The sequence below is a fragment of the Artemia sp. Qi Xiang Cuo genome, chromosome 7, assembly GCF_049724085.1.
Source record: "Artemia sp. Qi Xiang Cuo chromosome 7, ASM4972408v1, whole genome shotgun sequence".
Lineage (NCBI taxonomy): Eukaryota > Metazoa > Arthropoda > Branchiopoda > Anostraca > Artemiidae > Artemia > Artemia sp. Qi Xiang Cuo.
Window position 1 is genome coordinate 75,587,884 of NC_142800.1, and position 22,548 is coordinate 75,610,431.

The following is a 22,548-nucleotide window of genomic DNA, read 5'->3' on the forward strand; positions in this document are numbered from 1 at the left end:
TGAGATGCCTTATTGGTAATTAGAATAAACACAGTGATTTCTTATTTAATCTAAAGGAAAATATACATTTTAAACAAAAAAGGCATTTGGGTGGGTGGGGGTGGGAGGGGGATTATTTGCCTTTCTTTTACTTTTGACTATTAAAAAGGGCATCAGCTCTTTTTATTTTTAATCAAATGAGTCCTTTTTAAAGTTCTTGTGATAACTTCTTCAATACGAAGTGCCCTGGTCTAAACAACAACAACAACAAAAAAATGATACATTATACGCACATCGATCTCTACTATAAAAATGTCAAGCCTTCCAATCACTTTCGATCATTAAAAAGGGCACTAGGCTTTTCGATTTCCAAACTAATGATCTCTTTTTGAGTTTCTACGACAAGAATTTCTATAAACACCGTATATGCCCCCAGGGCATAAATTACAACCCTTACCCTAAGGGCTGTGAAGGTGGTTGTCATCCTCTAGGACCTAATTTCCAGAACTTTCAACTACGTTAAACAAAATGGCTATCTCAAAATTTTGATTGTATGTGTTTCGGGAAATGGTGGGCGTGGATGGGGGTTAGTTGCCTTCCAGTCATTTTCGACTATTAAAAAGGGCACAAGCCACTCCAATCTCTAATTGAATGAGCCCTTTTCAAAGTTTCTACGACAACTTCTTCGATATGAAGTGCCCTGGTCAAAAAGAAAAATAATAAATAATACATTGTGCCAACATCGTTCTTATATACCTCCAGGGCATAACTACAAAACCCTTGCCCTAAGGGTTGTGGGGGAGTAACCTCCTCAAAAAACATATTTTCTCTCTGGAAATCAGTTACTCTGAACAAAATGGCTATCTTAAAATTTTGATTGGATGTGTTTGGGGAAAGGGTGGGCGTGGAAGGGGTGTTAGCTGCCGTCCAATCACTTTTGACTATTAAAAAAGGCACTAGTTATCCCAATTTCCAATCGAATGAGCCGTTTTTGAAGTTTCTACGACAACTCCTTCGATACGAATTGCCCTGGTATGAAAAAAAAAACAAAAAACATAGTAATACATTGTGCCAACATTGTTCTTTACTTAGACATCTCGATTGCGCTACCTATGACAACATCCTGAATTGCCTAATGCTCTTTTAACTACCTCTTTTCATCCGAAAAATCAGAAAGAAAAATGAACAGAATTTTAAAGTGGAAGATAGAATTTTTGTTTCAAGAAAAATTTCTTCTTCTCCTTCCTATGAACCGATATACATGGCGAGCCCAAGATGACAGTATTTATTTTTAAGAAACAGATTAGCCGGGATGACGATTGAAGCCCGGAGGTCAATATCGATAACCAAAAAAAGACAAAAAAAAAACGGTGGCGTATTAGTGACGCCGCCGCCGATAGAATCAGCGGCGGCGTCAGCGCGCTGATGCAAGTTCGGCGGCGCGCTGCCGATTTTCGGCGCGGCTTCGGGGTCTATAGCATACTATTTATTTTTATTTAAATTATAAATCTGATTTATGTACTTTTTAATATCATTTGTGCTCGCTACTGTTTGTGTCTGTCGTTTTTGTAATGAGTATTGGCGGCTGCTACTTCCTCAGCTTCTCATTCTTCATTTTAATTTTTCTATCACAATATTTTGATGCAGAATCTGCATATTACGATAAATTGCCCCCCCCCCTTAAAAAAATATGGATCCTCAACTAAAAAAACTGAGATTCCTGAGATACAATGGTAGGACAGAGGAAGTGGGGGGAGGTTGAAAGTTAGGTGTTCAACTCAAACTTGGAGCAATTCTTACTCGTAATTTAGGTTTAGTATTGCTCTTTACTGTCGTGTAAAAAAAAACTACTTTTTTGTATTTTATCTATTACTTTTTTGTATATTATCTACTTTTTTGTATTTTATCTGTATTGTATCTTATTAATTCAAGGTGGTTGGTGATCTATAAAATAAATTTGCCTTTAGACATATAAGCCTTTTCATTTGCAAAGCGCCGGGATAAAATCAGCTTTTTTTTTTATAAATGATTGGGAGGGGGAGATACTCCAAGCATATAAGGTTATTTTTTTTCCTTTGAATATCCTTGTTTTCTCCTGTCAAAACCACTGTTTGATATTTTTCCTTACAACTAACGGAGTCCTTACCTCAGAACTTAGTTCCTTTGGAGCCATAGGTGGAGCGTAGGGTGTCAACAAAGCTTCACCAATGGTCCTATAGCACCATTAAAGCGGTGCTATAGCACCGAAGAGAAAAATATTTCTCTTCTTAAAATAAAAACAGGCTAGGAGGTAATCTAAGAAAGGGAAAAAAAAACAAAAATGGGGTTTTTAAGGTCAAACGAAAATACTGAAAAAACAAAAAAAGCGAATATTTCGAGAGGACAACCGCCTCTCTTCTTCAGCGCAAAACGAAATAATGCATTCAAGAAAAGTGCCGAAGAAAAAAGCCAACAAAAAGAAACGCGGAAAGTCAATGTGAAAGAATGAAAAACCAATGAAAAACCAAAAAATTAAAAGAGGAAAAAAATCAATCAATGCTAAAAATTACAAGAATTAAAACCAAATACCTAACAACCATAAAAGCGAGTCATTCGCCAATATCCACGATTTGCACAAAATCCCATCGACGGATACTAGTATACAACTGAGAAGTTGAAATAAAACAATTCATTTCACTCAAAAACAGAACGACCCAGCAATTAAATAAGTTGGAGAACTATGACATCTGATTTCTTATTTTAAATATTTGCATTTCTTGTAGACACCCTTTGAGATGTAAGGGGTTGTTCACGCGTTTGATTATATGATTGGGAAAGCGGTTCAAGGTTTTTTTCAGGGATTACTGAAGTATCGGCTTCTCTTTTGAGAAAACTGAAATCTGACTCGTTTGTTCTTAAATCACCGGAATCTCTGTTTAAAGCTAGACCAAAATGTTGGTATTTGAAAATTCCAGCCACTTACCTGTAGTGCTAAACTGAAACTAGTTAAATTGAAAGTAACTCTGAATATCAGATTAATACAATTTTTTGAAGCTAATCAAATAATAATGATTTGAACCTAATCCGTAATATTTTTTTTTCTAGGGTTTCATTCAAAAGCAACGATTCAAAAGACCCGAAAACAAAAATTAAACTCAAAACGTCTGATATGAATTTCGTGATTTCTTAAGGGTTTGTAAAACTGAAAATGCTTGTTAATGTGAGTCGATCCAAAAAGTGGGTAAAATATAACTTAATGCTTGATTCTCAGTAAACTGTTGCTGTCTGTTGAACTTTTTTCAGATCTGATGGTAATACTTTTAATCCTCTTAAATTCTTAATCCGGCTCTCTAATTTTAGTACCCCAGGAAACTGAATAAAACTATATAGATGGCAGTGTAGTTCTTAAATTCAGAAAAATATAGTCTGCTAAATTATTTTTCATTTCCATAAGGTTTTGAAATTGGCCTTGTGAGGAGGGAGTTTCTCTTAGAGACTTGGTCTCTGCATCTAACTTTGGTTATATTAGTCCAAGATACTTTACAGTTCAAACAATTTAGGAGTTAAAAAATAACTATAGGTTCTTGGCTCTTGTGGGAGGGGGAGGGACTATTGCTAAGAAGACATAACTCCAGTTTTCTGTTATTTACATTATTGACTTCAATATATATATATATATATATATATATATATATATATATATATATATATATATATATATATATATATATATAATAATAATAATTTAATTACCCACCATCTACAAAAAGATTATAGTGGAGCACAACAAAAAAGGAAACCAACTTCAAACAAATGCAGGTGAAAAACGACGTCTCATCAATCTGACTTTGAACACTGAATTGTCCCGAATGGTCGACCATTGCTTGGATGGCTCCGGAAGTCCATATTTTTACAGTCGAGAATTCCGGTATCGCTTGGATATATACAGTAAAAATTTTGCATACTTATAGTAGCACTTGCAGATTTTTTCGCAGTCACTCACTGTCAGCACATGGGATGTCCCGGCAAGGTAGATTACATGTGGCTGGCAAACTGAACGATAAATTGAGGCTAGAGATTTCCTGGAGTAGCGTCTGCGATTCGGCACTACAGACCCGTAAGCACGTTTAATGGCGGTGGTTGTTTGCTTGACGATGGATTGCCTGGTTTTACCGATCGTTTATGCAATCATGATACCCAGATATCGTAGCTCAGACACAGCAGGGACTGCATGATTGCCGAGGGTCACAGATTCACTTTTAAAAACTTGTCGGAACTGAACAAGATTTGATTGACTTGATTGGAATTGATTAAAAATATTCGGTTTGAGATGAATTTAAATACATTTATATTAATATTTGCATTCAATATTTAGAAAGATTCTAATATTTTTTTAAATAGTACATTCTCTGGTATATTATTCCCTTTCAAAATTCACAGTGACTTAGACTATGGACAGAATCGAGACCTTTATTTGACACACTAATTTACATGATATAATAATATCCACGTAAAGCCTAAACTTTTTTCTGCAACCACTAGCTTATGTTTTTTATTTTTATTGATGTCTTTTAAAGTTTCTTTTATAGAGTTTACTTAAACTTGAAACTAAGGTTTCACACACATCCACTATTAAATTGAGTTTAGATTTTGCAAACAAGCTCAAATGTAGTGACAAAATATTGAAGGAAAAGGATCTAGAAAATATACAAATCCTGTGCGGACATAAACGTTTAAAAATATATTTTTATTATTATCTCGTCATAATTTTCTGTCAAACACAAATCCACTTCTTCCTAGTTTTTTTCACATATGTTAGAATAGAATAGAATACGATTTATTGGCTAAAATAGCATAAAGGGTAGCATATGCACGTCAAACAATTAAATGATTAAACATAAGCAAAAAGTTAAATCACTTATTAAAATGGGAAAAAAATAGTTTTTTACCTCATGGTCAACATTTGGGGACGTAAGTCAAGTTGGGTATTTCGTGCTCTACCAGCATTGAGTCTTGTATTTGCAAAGATGGGGGGATTTTTTTTAAAGGGGGCGAGAAAATGTCGATGTTAGACAAAACTAAGGCACTTGTGACCGAAATCCATTGTAAGGATATGACGTCGTGATTCCAATGTAGTAAGCTCAAGTCTCGCCAAACCTTCATCGTATGTAGTGTAGGACATCCCCAGTATAATTTTTATTGCTCTTTTTTGAATACTTTCAATTTTCGAACATTGGTCTTAGGTCAACCTAGGGTGCCAGACATGGCAAGCCTATTCAAGACAGGGTCTTATATAAGACCAATCAATTATTTGAAGGTTCTCGATGGATATTGAGAACCGTTTGAGAAGAGAGAAATATTTAAGGAGAAAACTACCAGATTTAAATAAGTGGGAAGTGTGGGGCTTCCATCTAAGGTCATTGTCCCATTAAAACATCAAGAAGTTTAACCGTATTTAAATGTGGTATGCAAAGATCATTAATAATAGGGGGTATAATTTTTAAAAAGGAGACCGGGTTTTGGGTATGCTTAATTTGAGTCTAACATTGTCAAGATCACTCTTTAAATTGTTAATGAATGAGTCCAGTGTAACGTCTGAAGTAGTAGAGGTTTGACAAACATTAAGTAATGTCAAATCATCAGCAAATTTAAAAGAATTGTCAAAACTTGGTAAAACATTATTAAAAAACAATTAAAAACGCTAAAGGACCTAATTTAGTCCCTTGAGGTGCTCCACAGGAAATCAAGGAAAAACCTGATGAATCCTCATTAGGGAGGACTGCACACTGTTTACAGTCAGACAAAAAACTAGTTACCCTACGTAAAACAAAATCTCTGCCACCTAAAGCCTTTGCATTATCAATAACTGTCTGATGATCCAAGTGGTTGAAGGCTTTGCTAACCTCAGCAAAAACAACCTCAACATAGGAACTGTTTAACTCAAGATGCTTGAAAACAGGTCAAACTGATCGGCTTAAAGTCAAACTGATTTGGATTGATTTTACCTTGAATATCGTTAAAATTAAAATTGTAAATAAAACTTTCAGAAATTTTAGAAAAAATGGAGATTTTTTTTATTGGTCTTAAGTCAGAGGGAACTTTTGGGGTCTTGGTTTTTGGCGTAGGTGATATAATAGCTCGTTTAAAACACCAAAAGGCACTGTGGTGTTAGACACTTAAATACTGGGCACATTCCACAATTGATTTGATAGAGATATCACCTGGGATTACTGAGTTATTTGTGTCAATATTTTTGAGTTTAAGTTGGGTCTGATGTATTTCAATCACAGAAATATCACTCACTGAACTGTTGGCCGGCACATGTTGGAGTAGCGGGTGAATTTTACAAATTGAAGCAAAATCATCATTTATGATATCCAAACTCAGTGGGTCACTATTACTATCCAGTGAGAAAAACTATGAAGAGACCTTTCTCAGGGTTAATGAGGTTCATTCCCATGGCACAAGGTTGATGAATAACATTTTTGTTAATAAATTGGTAATGTGTAGATCAGAATTTTTCTGGTTTTAGAGGGGCTGAGTTATGGAATTCGTTAGGTGACGGAATAAAATGTAAACATAATATAAATGAATTTTAAAGGCTGTTCAAAAATTAGTTGTTATCTATTACGATTAGTTATTAAATTGATAGGATACAAAGTTGATAAAATTGTACTAAATCATTATTATTATTTTTTATTTTAATTTTAATCAAAATGTGTTAGAAGGGGAGTTGAGTGTTCAGCATTAAGTTAGTGGTAGCAGGGTATTTGATGTTACAGTTATATTTTTTAAACCCCTTCTGAGGTAAAAGTTGATTTTTATCTTTTTTTTTATTTTGTACATTTATTTGAGTATCCCTTCTTCATACCATACCCTGGCATTTGGAGGGGATGGGGTTGCATTATGTTTTTTATTAATAATTGACATGAAATAAAATTAAAAATATAAAACGAATATATATATATATATATATATATATATATATATATATATATATATATATATATATATATATATATATATATATATATATATATATATATATATATATATATATGGTACAGTATAAGACCGAAATATTGAAAGAGAATGACATTCACTCGTGAAAATTCCTTCCTGGATCCAGTCTTCTCTGCTTGGATTCAGTCAAACTTTGTCATTCTTATGCAAGGTTTGATGGTACAAGTTTAAGTTCGGTGTGGTTAGGTTAATTTAGGTTATAAATCTCAGAAGCGGGTTGAAAACCTAACCTGTCACCATAGAACCTTAAATAAAACTGAAAAAGCTGACTGGTAAAACTAAGGAACATATATACACACAAGTGGTATAAGAATATATAAGTGTTTAACTTAGTGAATAAAGGGCAAATTGTTAATTGAAGGATACCGAAGTGGAGGAAATAGTCAGTACAGGTTCATTGTCAAAGATGTGGTCAAACCTTCTCGCCCATTCACATTCACTTCTATAATCACGTCCACCTTCTCCTTCGAATACGTTCAGGTTCGTTGAAGTTCATATTAAAGCTCAAACTCAATTAATCAAAACACATTCACATTTATACACACTCACATTCAAAATGACTGCAACGTTAGATATAGTGGAAAGGTAAACTTGTCAAACCACGTAATTTGATTTTGGCGTAAATGTGAGTGTGAGCGAGTTTTGGGGCAGAGATGGGGCAGATAATGGGTATTAGGTTCTCGATGAGAAGTTCAACCAATAGAAATTATATGTGCTGATAAGTTTTTGTTGGTGTAATCTTCCATCATAAAATTTATGTGGGTGGAAATCTTCCAAGGAAAATCATGCTGGGTTAAGTCTCCCAGATTCACTCCTAGGGATGGACGGTGGGAGGGATAGCCCTCGTTGAGTGATATTCGTGACTATTAGCAAAGAGTATCTCGATATCCCTTCCAAAACTCTGATTTTCAAAGTGTTTTTGCAAGCAAGTTACAAAAAATGGTACGCATCTTAGGAAAAGAAAACACAAGTCTTTGAAACCAAATTACACACAGGAAACACAGAAAAAAAAGTTTACAGTGTATCGAGTCGAAAGAAATGGTAGAGTCGTTCACTTCATTCAAGTCACTGTATTCGAAATGAAACCTCTGCCCTTCTTATCATACTTAAAAATATATTTGCTATTATTTAAATCAACAGCAGTTCACATTCCAAGAAAAATTAAGTATTATTTAAAGTCTCAAATTTTGCAGATTCAAGTTTTTACTTGTATTATCGTGGTAAAATTAATGTTTAGTTTGAACTTTGTTTTATCCTTACTCAATAAGTTTTTATCCGAATTGGAATTGACATTAGCTTAGTTTATGTCTTCGTGACTTACATTCCGTGACTATGCACACCCTCTTTGAGGTCTTCCTATTATGGCAATTAGGATACAGATTATCCATGCTGAGGCAGCTCATCAGTCAATTAGATGCGGAAGACTCACCATAATTACTAATATATTTACACAAGAGCTGATTGCAGCGGCGCTTTGATTTCCTAATCTCAATGTAAGGTTCAGTGTTACAATGGGACCCACAGAGAAGTATTTTTTGAGAATAGTTAATTACTTTTGACTGATTTATTATTGTAACATAACGAAATGGCGGTGTAAAATAAATGTATCATGGTTTACTATATTAAAGTGACGGCTAAAGAAAATGAGGAACAGAATAGAGGGGTGAACTTCAGCGTGAGAGAAGTTCCAACTGAAATAAACCGTGCTTATAAAAAAAGGGTCTCTCAGCTGACTGAAAAAACGCCGAAAAAAAATCACCACAAATAATGACGGTATTACCCGCCACCAGTCTGTGCAAAATAAGTGTTTTTTTATTCCCCGGGGTTTGCTTTCCCTTGCTCATTCATTTACTCACTCATATTGCTACACTCATATAATAGAGAGGTTCCCAAAAGAGCGGTTTATCCTATTTTCCTGCTGACACTATCTCTTACAGTCAAAAGTGATGATGCTGATGAAGAGCTGATGATTTATGATCGAACTATAGAAACTTTTGAGACACAGTGCAATTTAAGATATAATTCGTTACTTTGAATTTAGGTAACCTATCCCACAAAACAAATAGAAAAATAGACAACTAACAGATATAATGTTAATAGCCGAACCAATATCAGAAGGCTTATGCAACTTTTTTGTTTCATATTGGCAACATAAGGTTAGTGGCGGATCCGGGTGGGTGTGCCCCCTCCCCTAACGTAGTGGTGGAATTGGGGATAATATTATATTGTCATATTAATTATCATATTTTTCGTAGAGGGTAGACAGCATTTCATTTTTTTATGGCGGGGTGGTTTTTATAAATTAATATTTTTTGTATCAATATTTTTACATCGTTTTAATTTCAATAAATTTATTAGAACTTTAACCCTAACCAGATTTTAGATTAAATTTACGACCATTTTCACAACCTACCTACAATGCATAATTGTTGAGGTTCACTTTCAATTACTGGTATTTCTTTGTTCGCAACTTTATCCGAGTGAAATATTTTGCGCCCCCCACTAAAAAAATCCACCCCTGCAAAAGTACCAAATGCCACAACCAGCTCAATCATTATAAATGAAACCTGGTATTGCATAAAACTCCACTAATCGTTCAAGACTGTCTTCAGAATACTGTTTTAAAGACACACGGTACGTTCCGGGTGGGAATTTTAATTTAATACTGATCTACTTCACATTTAATACGAATTAACTGCTAATCTAAAACGATTTATTAACTAATGCCTTAATACATATTATAATGATTATTAAAATATGAATAATTGAATGAGTAAAGAGTAAAATATGAAAAATTCCGACGTTAAGATATATTACTCATTAATTATTATAAATTTGATTTTTCGCCTCCATTTTTTCCAATTTTAATGATAATTGTACAGGAATTAACACAATACGCATGCTAGCATACGCAAAAGTTAATACGATCTAATGCGAACAAATTTAATACTTAAAATTTAATTATGAAATTTAAAAATCTCACAAAAATTCAATCGTTGAACGAAGTTAATTCGCCGTCAACCCGGAGCAAAAAATTACATTCTTATTGAACATTAATTTTTTGTAGATGCCAGAACGCACTCATAGGTATATTTATTTTCACCATTAATAACATGCAAAAATAAAGAATATCCTACATATGCGAAGAGGAAGCTGTAATTACAATTTCACAATGTAATAATCCTGGATACGGTCCTGCCTGTTACCCCAATACTTAAATTAGATAGTTTTTTTTTAAGGATAACTATGAAAGTGAATCTAGATAGACAAGGAGATATATCATTTCGGAAACGCCTATTCTTAAACTAGTACTTGAGAATTCAAGCGTCTTAGGTTCGTGCTCTGATTGTATTTCCGTCGAAGTGCTGTTAGAGGACATTAAAAATGAATGAAAGTGCATTGAAAACCAAATTTGCCTAGAATGTGAAAGGAGTTTTGAGCTCGCCAATTGCTTGCAGTAGGGGACGATAGACCTTAATATCGACACACAGCATTTTTTAGACTTAGAAACAATTTCTGTTCTGCTTTAAGTTTTGGTGTTGTTCCTTACTTTCAGTTGAGAAAACTTGTTTTTTTCATTTAATTGTATGAAGAGTGAGGTGCTTACTGTTTTCATGTTTTAATTTTTTTTTCTCTTATCTCTTATAGAACGAAACCTCTTGGAACTTGCGACGCATTTTGTTTACAATAAGCAATCCGGATCAACTTTTTGGAAAGTCGGTCCGAGGAGGTGAATATTCTCTTTTTAATAGCCTCTATGCAACCAATTAATATGTTTACATAATTTCTACAGTTTTCCAGATTTCGCCGAAATAATGTTAAATAAAAAGAGCACTCGCTCTTGCGCAACAAGACGAAATTAGAATTTATATATATGTCCGTCTACCTCAGAGACATCTAATAGTGAATCAATACTACCGTCAGCGTTGCCATGTTGAACCATGAAAATAAGAAAGCAAATCAAATTAGGCTAGTTTAATTTGACAACACTTTTCGTCTGTTGAAGTTAAAAAATTAACAGCTTGTTAATTCCCAAAGACAGCTACACCTTCAAAAGAAACTTAACTTCTACAGAGCTGTTAGTTGCCATATGTTTGTGGTTTAGTTTTGGTGATTTTACGCCCACGTTTCTTTTTCTTTAATTTCGTGCCCTCTACTACCAACAACTGTATTATGCCCGTGCCACATTATAGTCTTATTTGTCGATAAAATCAAAATTACACACGACTTCAGCGCCAATTACGTTCGCCGTTCGTAATTTTCTCGAGTTGAACATTGATCAATTTTCAATCATAAATTTCTTGACTGACCGGTCAGAGTCAAGGTTTAAGGCATAATTTTTAAAACTAGAAAAGACGGAAACTTAGAACAGCGGTTTTTCTCTGTGGGAGAGGAATCTGATAAAAGTTAAGAGGACTTAGTATTTGTTGAGAACAGTTGGACACACATTACCGTTGGTGCAAACTCTTTAAACTAATTTCTTGCAATTTTAATTTTTTGCTTTTTAAACACAAGTGTGACGCTAAAATCAAGAAAATTGCCTTGCCATTCATGATATTTGGCTTTCTTTATCGATAGATGTGACTGTGATGTGGCACGGGCATTACTCCAAACGGAGGTCTTTTTCACTAATAAATAAAAAAAAACAAGTTTTTTTAACCGAAAGTAAGGAGCGACATTAAAACTTAAAACGAACAGAAATTATTCTGTATATGAAAGAGACTGTCCCCTCCTCAACGCCTCGCTCTTTACGCTAAAGTTTCTAATTGTTAAAAAAAAGAGCTGCGAGAAAGAGTCAAACTTTAGCGTAAAGAGCGAGGCGTTGAGGAGGTGACAGTCTCTTTCATATACAGAATAATTTCTGTTCGTTTTAAGTTTTAATGTCACTCCTTACTTTCAGTTAAAAAAATTTTGAACGTTTTTGAATAAATGCAGGTTTTGATCTTGGCTCACCGTACATGAATAATTAAAACAAAATTTTCATATTAATTTACTTTTATTTAGTTAAATGGCTTTCTCGAAACTTGTTTATTTTATTTACGGACGTTTTTATTAGTAATAAATATACGTAACTTACGAATTAACTTACGTTACGAACTTATATATTCATACATTTTTAATACGTTTATTAGGGGGTTCGCCCCCTAGTCAATACCTTTTTCTTTAAGCGAAAATTCAAATTTTGTTCCAATTCTTTAGAAATGACCGCTTAATCACAAAGGCCGTTAATTAGAATAAATAGCTCTTATGAAAGTACTAAAAAATCTTTGGCTTAAAGAGCGAGGCATTGACTACGGGGTGAACCCAATTATATATGTAATATTTTCTGTAATATTATATATGTAATATTTTCTGTGTTCAAAGTTTCGATGTTGCTGCTGTTGCAGTTGAAATACTTGTTTTTTTATATTAAATTTATGATCTTTTTTTAAATAATGCTGGGAAGTCCGGCGTCCCCTTCATAGCAATGTCCCTTCCCCCATTAAAACTTCCTTCATGTAAAGATCCTCCCATATAACCCCTGACCCACCCCCCCCCCCCACTACCAGGAAAAATACCTCATGAAAAGGTATGTATACATACAAATAACCAATACTATATGTTAATATGGTGTAAAATCCATAACTTTCAGCCCTCCCCCCGGGAACTTAAGAGGATCAAGCCATCATAAAAGGCCTAATTGTTATATTTTCGAACATGTTGAACAGAATGGCTATCTCAAAATTTTGATCAGGTGACTTTGGGAAAAAAATGAGCGTGGGAGGGGGCCTAGTTGCCTTCCATTTTTTTGTCACTTAAAAAGGGCACTAAAACTTTCAATTTCCATTCCAATGAGCCCTCCCACGATATTCTAGGACAACTGGTTCGATACGATCACCCCTGGGAAAAAAAACAACAAACAAACAAAAAAACACGCACCCGTGATCTTTCTTCTAGCAAAAAAATGCAAAATTCCACATTTTTGTAGATAGGAGCTTGAAACCTCTACAGTAGGGTTCTACGATACGCAAAATATGATGGTGTGATTTTCATTAAGGTTCTATAACTTTTAGGGGGTCTTTCCCCCTTTTTTTGAAAATAAGCCAAATTTTCTCAGGCGCATAACTTTTGATGGGTAGGACTAAACTTGATGAAACTTATATATTTGAAATCAGCATTAACATCTGATTCTTTTTGGTGTATCTATTTGTATCAAAATACCGTTTTCTAGAGTTTCGGTTACCATTGAGCCGGGTCGCTCCTTACTTACAGTTCGTTACCACGAACTGTTTGATAGATTCAATTCCTGGTTTTCTTATATTATTGAAGATGCTTATGATTGAGTAAGTGTCTTTTTAACCGATCCAAAACGACAGATTTTATTGCCACTGTTCTTAGTACTTTCAAAAAAAATTTCTTTCAAATAAACTCAAGTGGAGCCTAAACTAACTCAAGTATTTACCTTAGACAGTGGCAAAACTATAAAAAATTCTTTAAAAGTAGTAAATCCTCACAAGTACCCTGGATTTTAAATTCCTTGTATCCCTTCTTTTTTTCCATCTCTTTACATTTGCAAATTAATTTTCCTTATATTCATTTCTTGATTTATTTTCTTATATTCTTTTCTTGGTTTTCAAGATGCAACACGCACCTTAATTTGGTCAAACACCTTCACCGAAATCTTTTTTCGTGTCCAGTTTTATTTTGTTTATCATTTAAATATTCTTTTTTAAACAGTTATAGCAGAACCTAAATTCAGCTGACGTTGTATTTTTATCGGGTAACTTGCGTAAGTAAACCTAGTGGTAAGGTTTAACTTGTGAAGAAATTCCTCTTTAGCTGTGAACTTGAACTACCTTCTACTGTAAGATCTAATAATAATGTATGACTACGATTCATGGTGTTGGACTGGGGGTTTTACCTACCCTCTTCCCCAAGACAACAGGGTATTTGTCCCCTCCCCCTCCTGGAAGATCAAAACTAGAACAATATAGAGCTTTCCTGGTGATAATCCTTAATATACTCCTCCCATAAAAAAAAAACTCTGCAGGCATTATTACCTTAAATTGGTAAGAGATTGGGCCTTAAAAATACGTTATTTAATTTTACTAGTCCTAGTAATTCAGGATTACTAGTTCAGGACGAATTGGCAATCAAACTGTACTGAATAAGGAAGACCTAAGAGAACTTGCACATAAATCTTTCTGAGGAACGAATGCGTATTCTGATGGAGATGGGAGGGGTTTAGATTCATAAAAACAGGGAAAACAAGGGGATTACACAATAATCAAAATCAATGTAAAATAAATAATTCTGGGAAATTTGAAGGACATAGGCTAAAACGCTTCCCTATACGAGGGCCATTGTCGTAACTGTATTACCTGAAATATACTACAGGTTGTATGTGTGTTTGGCTCCTTGTACTTTTTCTTCCATGCCACCAGAAGAGTTTTTCTAAGGATCTACAAGCAAGCAAAGCTGGTTATTTAGGTCTGTTCCTCTGCTACGATTAGTAATTGTCACCTATCTTGATACATACCTGATGAATTTTTAGCTACTCGCGTTTTGAAACGATTTTAATATATATCATCTTGAATCTATTGAGCTCTAGGCCGTATAAAGGTTTTTTGTTTTGGGAGGGGTATTTTTGCGAGGGGGAGGGCGTTGGGATTACAAAAGGTTTTACATAACTCATACAGAATTTGTTCTGTGCATTTTTATTACTTTTTTTTATGAATCGAACAAACATTTGGGAGGTGGGCTTCAAACCAGGTGACCCTTCCCCCTGGATACAGCCCTGATGAAAATAGTCAATCTATGAAAAATTACCTGACAAACTAAAGTTTTATTTGGCTGGCATTTCATTTTGCTGAAGAATTTCTAATTTTAACAAAGAAAATCAAACGAAATCAGGACTTGTTATACACTATTATCAATATAAAGTTATTAGCATCGATATTCATTGCAGGTCAAAACGATGTTGTTCTAACATCTGTATCAACAACAGTAATAGAGGCACCAGTAGGATACGCGTACCACTGTGGCTCTGATAGAAAAGTGGAACTTTTATCCGATTTACCTTATGAAGCCACTCTCGTACTAGATGATCTGCATATCCAACCATTTGTGGAAAACACTGCAGAGTTTGGTCCAGGTGGGTAAACGAGGATCATAGTTCTGTTTTCTTCATCTTTTTTCTTAAATCTTAGAAAAAAATTATCTTAGAAAAATCTTACAAAAAATAAAAGAAAAAGAGCTTAATCTTTTCGATACTTATCTCTTATAGTGACCCCACTCAAGAATTGCGCTGTGTAAAACTCAAGAACGAACCGGTTTCATTTGTCGGATTAAGAGACAACTAGCTTACTCTCAGTGGAAAACACGTAACGGATGACAGAATATATTAGTTTATATGATTTGGGCTATATATTTGCACATTAGGGGGGGGGGGTAAAGTATATGGGCAGTGTGAAGTTAGAACACAATTCTTACTTCATAATATGCAGAATAACTGTAGCTAACACATTTTGCATGCAGACCCGCTTTACTTTATCCCAACCACCCTGATGTGCAAATATATAGCTCAAATTTGTTTTTAAAGTAGCCTACTATATTTTCATCATATTTGCTAGATTTCATTAGGGTAAACCTAACTTCACTTCTTGAGTGGGGTCGATATAGCAGATAAGTACCATCTTTTCTTTCACATTGTTTTTTTTTCAATTTCTATTCTTCTGTCTCTTATCTTTCTACAATATTTTCTATTGCAGTGATCAATGATTTCTGTTTTTTGTGACAATTTGAGTTTAATTTATATATAGATGATTAAAAATACGTAGCTTCTCTTTCTTGCAGAATAAAAAAGTATTATAATAATATTATAATTATAAATATTATAATTATAAGTATTATAGTAATCGTAGAAGATATAAGAATTGGAAAATCAAAAATATGCTCCCTTGGCTGCAATAAGAAACTAGATACAGAATTTGTGTTTAAACAGGGGCGGATCCAGGATTTTTTTTTAGGGGGGCGCAGGATAGATTGATCCAATAAACTTGCGTTAGGAGCAAGTTTAATTAACGCAATCTTGCATAAGTAAATCAAACTACTTTAGACTACGTTAGGGGGAGGTGTGCGCGCCCCCTCTCCCACCCTGGATCCATCACTGTGTTGAAATGAAGAACATTAATTTAAAACCTCAATGTCATTTTCGACTTTCTCAGAGTTAGACAATAATCCATGTCGTATTTATGTATAGTACCAGGGGACCGAGCTTCGCTTGCTGAATTATACATAAAAATGGTGTCTGACATGTTCCCCCACCCCAACAGAAAATAACTCGTGTGGGAAATCCCCCCGGGAAATGCTCCCACGTGTAAGATTGAAAAGTCTAAGGGAAACTAAGACAAATAAAAAAATAAAAAAAGAAGCAATTCTGAAATTTTCTACCTACATTTCAAAATACAGATAGATCATGCAGTTTAGAATTTCGAACAGGACTTAATTATATATATATATATATATATATATATTTCTTTTATTCTCCTTTTCGTGTTTTTGGGGCGGGGGTTGAGTTATCATAGTAGGGAAAAACCAAGGTTAAACAAATTAATCTCCTTGATTAATCAAAATACCAGGGGAAACTGTCAATCATCAGGTTCTAAGTTGGTATAATCAACCCTAGGCAGATACAATCAACCTTTAGGTTGACAATTGGTTCTCGTCAGCTACTTTCAGCCAGCAGATGGCTTATGAAAAATTTATCAAGGGCACTGGGAGGGGGGGGGGCCGAAACTTTCCGAAGTTGTGACCTATCTAGGACGTTCTTTCACATTGAAAAATCTTAACGCCAATTATCAGAAAAAAATACATTTTTGAGAAAATATATGCACGCACATGTAACATAACTGCTCGTTTGATAACATAACTTTTTTTAAGTTCTGTTAAATGAAAAATTAAAAACTCGTTCAATTCTGTTGCTCTACATATAAATCTCAAAACAATTGAAATATGACACTAGTTTTTTTTCAGATATCTCTTGTCCTGAGGATTACATTTTCCATAGAAGAAAGCGAGATGAAACAGTTCCAATTGCAGTAGGCAGCGCGCTTGCTGTTGCCACTCTCGCAACTGTGATTGGTTATTCCATTTATAGGCATTTTAAAGTTCGTGACGTTATTTATGGTACAATGGAGTAAAAATTTAAGGCAGTAAAAGGAACTGGGCAATCCCAATACGTTTTGGTGTAGAAACGTAGTGGTGTTTTGTGTAGTCTGATTACTTTAAAAGTGCCAAAGTTTCGGATACTCACTAGCATGCATAGATTTTAGCTCGTTTTTTTGTTGTTGAGTATATACTACTAGGAATTGAGGAGGGAGAATTCTAAGAAAAGGAACCAGCAATAATTGGTTGGAGCACATTCTTTAAATTAATTTGACTTTTGTTAGATTTTTATATAAACTGATGCTATAAATTCTAAGCTGGGGGGGATGTCTTATTTGTTATAAATAAAGCTAAAAAAGGAAAGAAATAATTTACACATCCAGAGACCATCAATTAGATGTCTTTATAAGCTTAAATTAGTAAGAAATCCATGTTTTTGTTTCAGCCATTCCTTAGAATAAATATAGTTAGAATAACGGAGTGACTATTGCTATGCGTGGTTGAACTGATGTACGTGCCGATACGTCCTAGCGCTCATTAACCTTCGTTTTGATTTTTATGAAGTTCTGATCTTTCAAGAGTCTTTATTGTAAAATTCTATATGCTTAGGTTCTTCTCTAAGAAAACACCAAAGAAATAATATCAGGCAGACAAAGAACTTTAACCAGATTGGTTTATAAGGTTTAAAACTCACATTTCTTTTCTTGTTGTTGGAAATTTCTGCTTCTACAACAAGTTTTCTTCCCCCTTCTGTCAGTTGCTTGAGCTTAATACTTTTGCAAGTAATGAAAGGTGATGTAAATTAATTTAGTGGTTACAAGATTTAGTTGTTTGTTTACTTTGATTATTTATGTGTATGAATATATTATTAAATAACTAATATAATAATATCAATTATTATTTTTATCTAGTAATTTTAACAAAACAATTTATTGTTACGTAATAATCTGATTAATCATGTAATTTTAGATAAATCCTCAAATGACTTCGTTTTCAACTTTCTTTGATTTTCTCAAAATTGTATTATTTTCCCTTGTTGTTCATTTCCTAAAGTATTTCACCAGCTTTAACTTTGTGTTAAGAATTATACGAAATATTCTTCAAAACACAAAGAAAATATTATCTATACCAAAGGTTTACCAAGATATGACAATAAATTTAGTTTTGTAGCTGGGGTGAGGAGTATAGGGTACACTTGTGCTGTTGACGACGCCAACGTGCTATTGACGAAACAAATGGTGTTAAGGGGTAGGGTACAAAATGATAGGAAAAACCAGCCCAAGTTGGGACAGCAAAATTCAAAAGTCCATTACTTCACCATTAATCGACCTTTTCTTAATATCTTCAGCTCAACATAATTGTACTGGCATACACTTTCATTCTTCAGAATTAGAAGTTTGTTGTCAGGAAATCAACTTTTAAAAAATAAAACAACATTTTTGGACATGTCCAAACCTGGGCAGGCCATAAGCCCAGGTTGGGACACCCCTTGGAATAGGTTGGAACATTGTATGAATTATAACCAATTTCTTGTTTTAAACATATTTATTGAAAATGCATAGTAAAGTACAAATGCATAGATAATGAAAAGTAGTTTTGTACTCAACAAATGTCACCTCTTAGCTTTATATTAAAAGACAAAACGTTTTTTTGGCCTGGAGGTTGTTCCCTTGGTAACAGTTAAAGAAGGAAGAACAGCAACTATTTTGTCATGTTTCACCATATCTATATCAGTCACAGAAGGATAGATAAATATTCAACATTTTTAAGATTTCATCAAGTCAACAACTTTGTAGTCACCATTTTCTTTACTATTTAGTTTTTCAACTACGTTACCAATGTAAAAGAAGGTGGCGTTTTGTACATTGAATTGGTGGGGGAAAAATGTCCCAGCTCGGAGATTCTGTGCATTTGTTGAAAGATTAGAGAGAAATTGACAACTTTCATCAGAGTCAGGATCAGCAACACCCTGTGAATCATTTATTTTATGGATCATAATGGGCAATGGGCATATGGGCAATGGATCATCAGAGTCTTTCTTGCTTTCACTCTTACGTTTTTGAGTTGATCAAAGATCTTTTAGGAACACATTTGCACATTCTTGAGCATTTTTTTGGTCTTAATCACATTTTGTGGGCTCAGAAAATTTTGTCCACTCAACCCTCTTCAAGAGTCTCTCTCTTGCATTTTCTTCTAGTCTGATTTTTTCAGGGGTGTCAGTAGCTACGAGGCTGTGACCCTTTTCAAGTTGTCTTTTGCGGTCCTGCTTTTGGATAACCAAATCCTTCTTCATGCAGTGTCTCAAGGTTGGCTGTCTCAACGTGGGCCTACGGTGATGCCACTAATCTCTTAAAAAGTATCAGTGTCAGCCAGGGGAGAATCTCCGGCATTTTTGTTGGGGAGGGGGGGCAAGAGGGGTCAATATCTGGATAGTCAAAGGGCATGGGATGTATAATATTTTTTCTATACATTATTGGGGGGCAACTGCCCCCCTTGCCACCCCCGAACGACGCCCCTGGTGTCAGCAAATGAATACAAACAAGTTGGAGGTTACAAAATATTAGTGAGTATATAGATAATGAAAATTGATTACGAAAATTAACTTAAATGAATACTGAATGGCCTCAGAAGAGATATTACAATTCTGGAAAACCAAACTTTCAGGCTAAAAAAAACAAACTTTTAGTATGTCTGGAGCATGTTGTCGACTGTGGCTGAAATGATGGTGTTTGCAAGTAAGATATAAAACTGCTAGTTTGACAGTGTTGCCACTGCCAACCCAACCTTCACTAATTTCCCAAAACTGAAATTGTCCCAGCGTAGGCTGTATTCCTACTCATCTCTGGCACTGAAATATCATTTCTATAACATTTTACCACATGACTATATGGCACTTTATCCGATGACAGAAAAAAATCATGAAAATCTTTGTAATGACAGAAAAACTAAACAGTGAAACTTTATCCTATGACATTGCTTCCAATGGCAGAAAAAAGCAAGAATCTTTTGTCTGATGACGTGAAAAGACAATAAGATTTGGTCAAAAGAAAGAAAAGAACAAGGATCCTTTGGCTGATGACGTGAAAAGACAATTGCATTTGGTCAAAGGAAAGAAAACACAAGTTATTTTATTTTTAAATGTTGTTATTGTTTTGAAAAATAAACTTAAACTGTTCAAAGTACATAGTTTTCAACGCTTTTTATTAATTCTTGGTAATAACCGAAAAATCAATGGCACAAAAAGCAATGGCAAAATAGTTCTGTGGCAATCTATCTGGATAGCAAAATCCTTCCTACGCTTTGATAAAACAGAAAACCGTTTTGCTTAAAAATGGGCTTTATGTTTAAGTAAAGTGCAAGATTCTTTACTGTATATAAATTTTATAACCAGAAAGTCTTCCAAATTGTTGATGTTTTTGCACAAGAAAGATAGTCGACAGTTTTCTTATAGTAAGAAGTAGGATTGTCTTATGATTTTCCTTGTTTTTGCTATTGAGTCTAATTGTTGTGTTTTAATCTTACCTATAGAATAGTTCATTGATATCGCTTAGAAAACACTAGTGAGTTTGTATAAAATTTCAATTGCATTAAATATTAATTGCACAAAGATTGTCTTGGTTTTTCTAAGGGATGAAGAAAAAAAATTAACGAAGAGAAGGGAAGCAGATTAATTATGTTTTTTGGAAGATGAAAAGGCTAAATGGCCATTTTTTGATTTCTTGGATTCTAGGAATTTGTTAGTACGCGATTTCAGGCAAAAGTCATTCTTTGATGTTTACTGTCACTGTCTCCGGGCTCTATTATATGCAAAGGTACTTCAGAGTCACAGCAACCCCAAATATAATGCCTATAACCCTTTAGAACGTTAGAAAGAAAGCCTATTTTCAGTAGATAAGAGAGTCATGACGAAAGTTGCCCTTGGCTGTTTACTACCACAGTTTCGGGGATCTTTTAGGTGCAAAGGTATTGCAGAGTCACATCAAACCCGAATATAACGCCTATAGCCCTTTAGAAGGTCAGAAAGATAGCCTATTTTCAGTAGATCGATTAAACAAATTTTCCACAAAATAAGTTTTTCAAAGAAAATTAAAATCTCCATTAAACCAAAAATGAGCAAAAATAAAGTCAAATAATCTACCAAGCGTAAAACTACCACAATCAGCATCGATAAATAATTGAAGCCATTATTGAAATCCGATAGTCCTGAGGGCTATCGGGGGAACGGAGTCATCCTCAAATTTCCAGACCTTTCAACTACGTTGAAAGGTCATGCAACTACCACGCAACGACGTTGAGTGGGGAGGGGGTGATTCTCCCTCCGATTATTTTCGACTATTTAAAAGGACAAAAGGTCTCTCTATTTAAAAAAATAGCCCTTTTTGAATTTTTTATGACAGCACTTCTTATAAAAACCTTTTATGCCCCCTGGGCATAACTTACAACCTTAGCACCGAGGGTTGTGGGGGATCGTCATGCTTAAAGACATAATTTTCGGACCCTTCAACTAACTTCAACAAAATGGCTATATCAAAATGTTGATCGGAAGTGTTTGGGGAAATGATGGGTGTGAGGGGGGGGATTTTTCCTCCGATTTCAGTTCTAATTTCCAGAACTTTCAACTACGTTGAATAAAATGGCTATCTGAAAACTTAGATTGGATGTGTTTGGGGAAATGGTGGGCGTGAGAGGGGGGTTAGTTACCCTCCAATCCCTTTTGACTATTAAAAAGGACACTAGCACTCTCAATTTCCAATTGAATGAGCCCATTTTGAAGTTTCTACGACAAAGCCATGTATAAAAACCATTTTTTCCCACGGGCATAACTTACAAACTTTGCCCTAGGGGCTCTGGGGGGTTTGTCATCCTCAAATACATAATTTCCAGAAATTTCAATTACGTTGAAGAAAATGGCTATTTTCAAAATTTGGATTGAATGTATTTGGGGAAATGGTGGGCGTGAGAGGGGGGTTAGTTTCTCTCCATTCACTTTCGACTAATTAAAGAGGGCACTAGCGCTTTCAATTTCCAATTAAATGAGCCCTTTTTGAAGTTTCTCAAACAAAACTTTCTATAAAAACCTTATATGCCCCCAGGGCATAACTTACAACCCCTGCCCTGAGGGCTGTGGTTGTCATCCTTAAAGACCTAATTTCCAAAACTTTCAAATACTTTGAACAAAATCGCTATATCTAAAATTTGATTGAATATGTTTGGGGAAATGACAGGCGTGAGAGGGGGTTAGTTGCTCTCCAATCACTTTCGACTAATAAAAAGGGCGCTAACCTTTTCGATTTCCAATCAAAAGGGCCATTTTTGAACTATCTACGACAAAACATTCTATAAAACCTTACATGCCCCCAAGGCATAACTTAAAACGCTTGCCCTGAGGGCTCTGATAGGGTTATCATCCTCAAAGACCTA

General features: G+C 34.5%; 1 protein-coding gene across 1 annotated transcript in view; it reads left to right on the plus strand.

The window, feature by feature from the left end:
* Nucleotides 1–18,027, plus strand: part of LOC148950688 (lysosome-associated membrane glycoprotein 5) — a 53,033-nt gene extending 35,006 nt beyond the window's left edge. Inside the window, exons 4-6 of the mRNA XM_089092570.1 lie at nt 10,630–10,711; nt 14,930–15,115; nt 16,996–18,027. Coding sequence (XP_088948696.1) covers nt 10,630–10,711; nt 14,930–15,115; nt 16,996–17,162 — 435 coding nt within the window. The 3' untranslated portion in view covers nt 17,163–18,027. The remainder of the gene's footprint in view (nt 1–10,629; nt 10,712–14,929; nt 15,116–16,995) is intronic.
* Nucleotides 18,028–22,548: the final 4,521 nt, after the last annotated feature.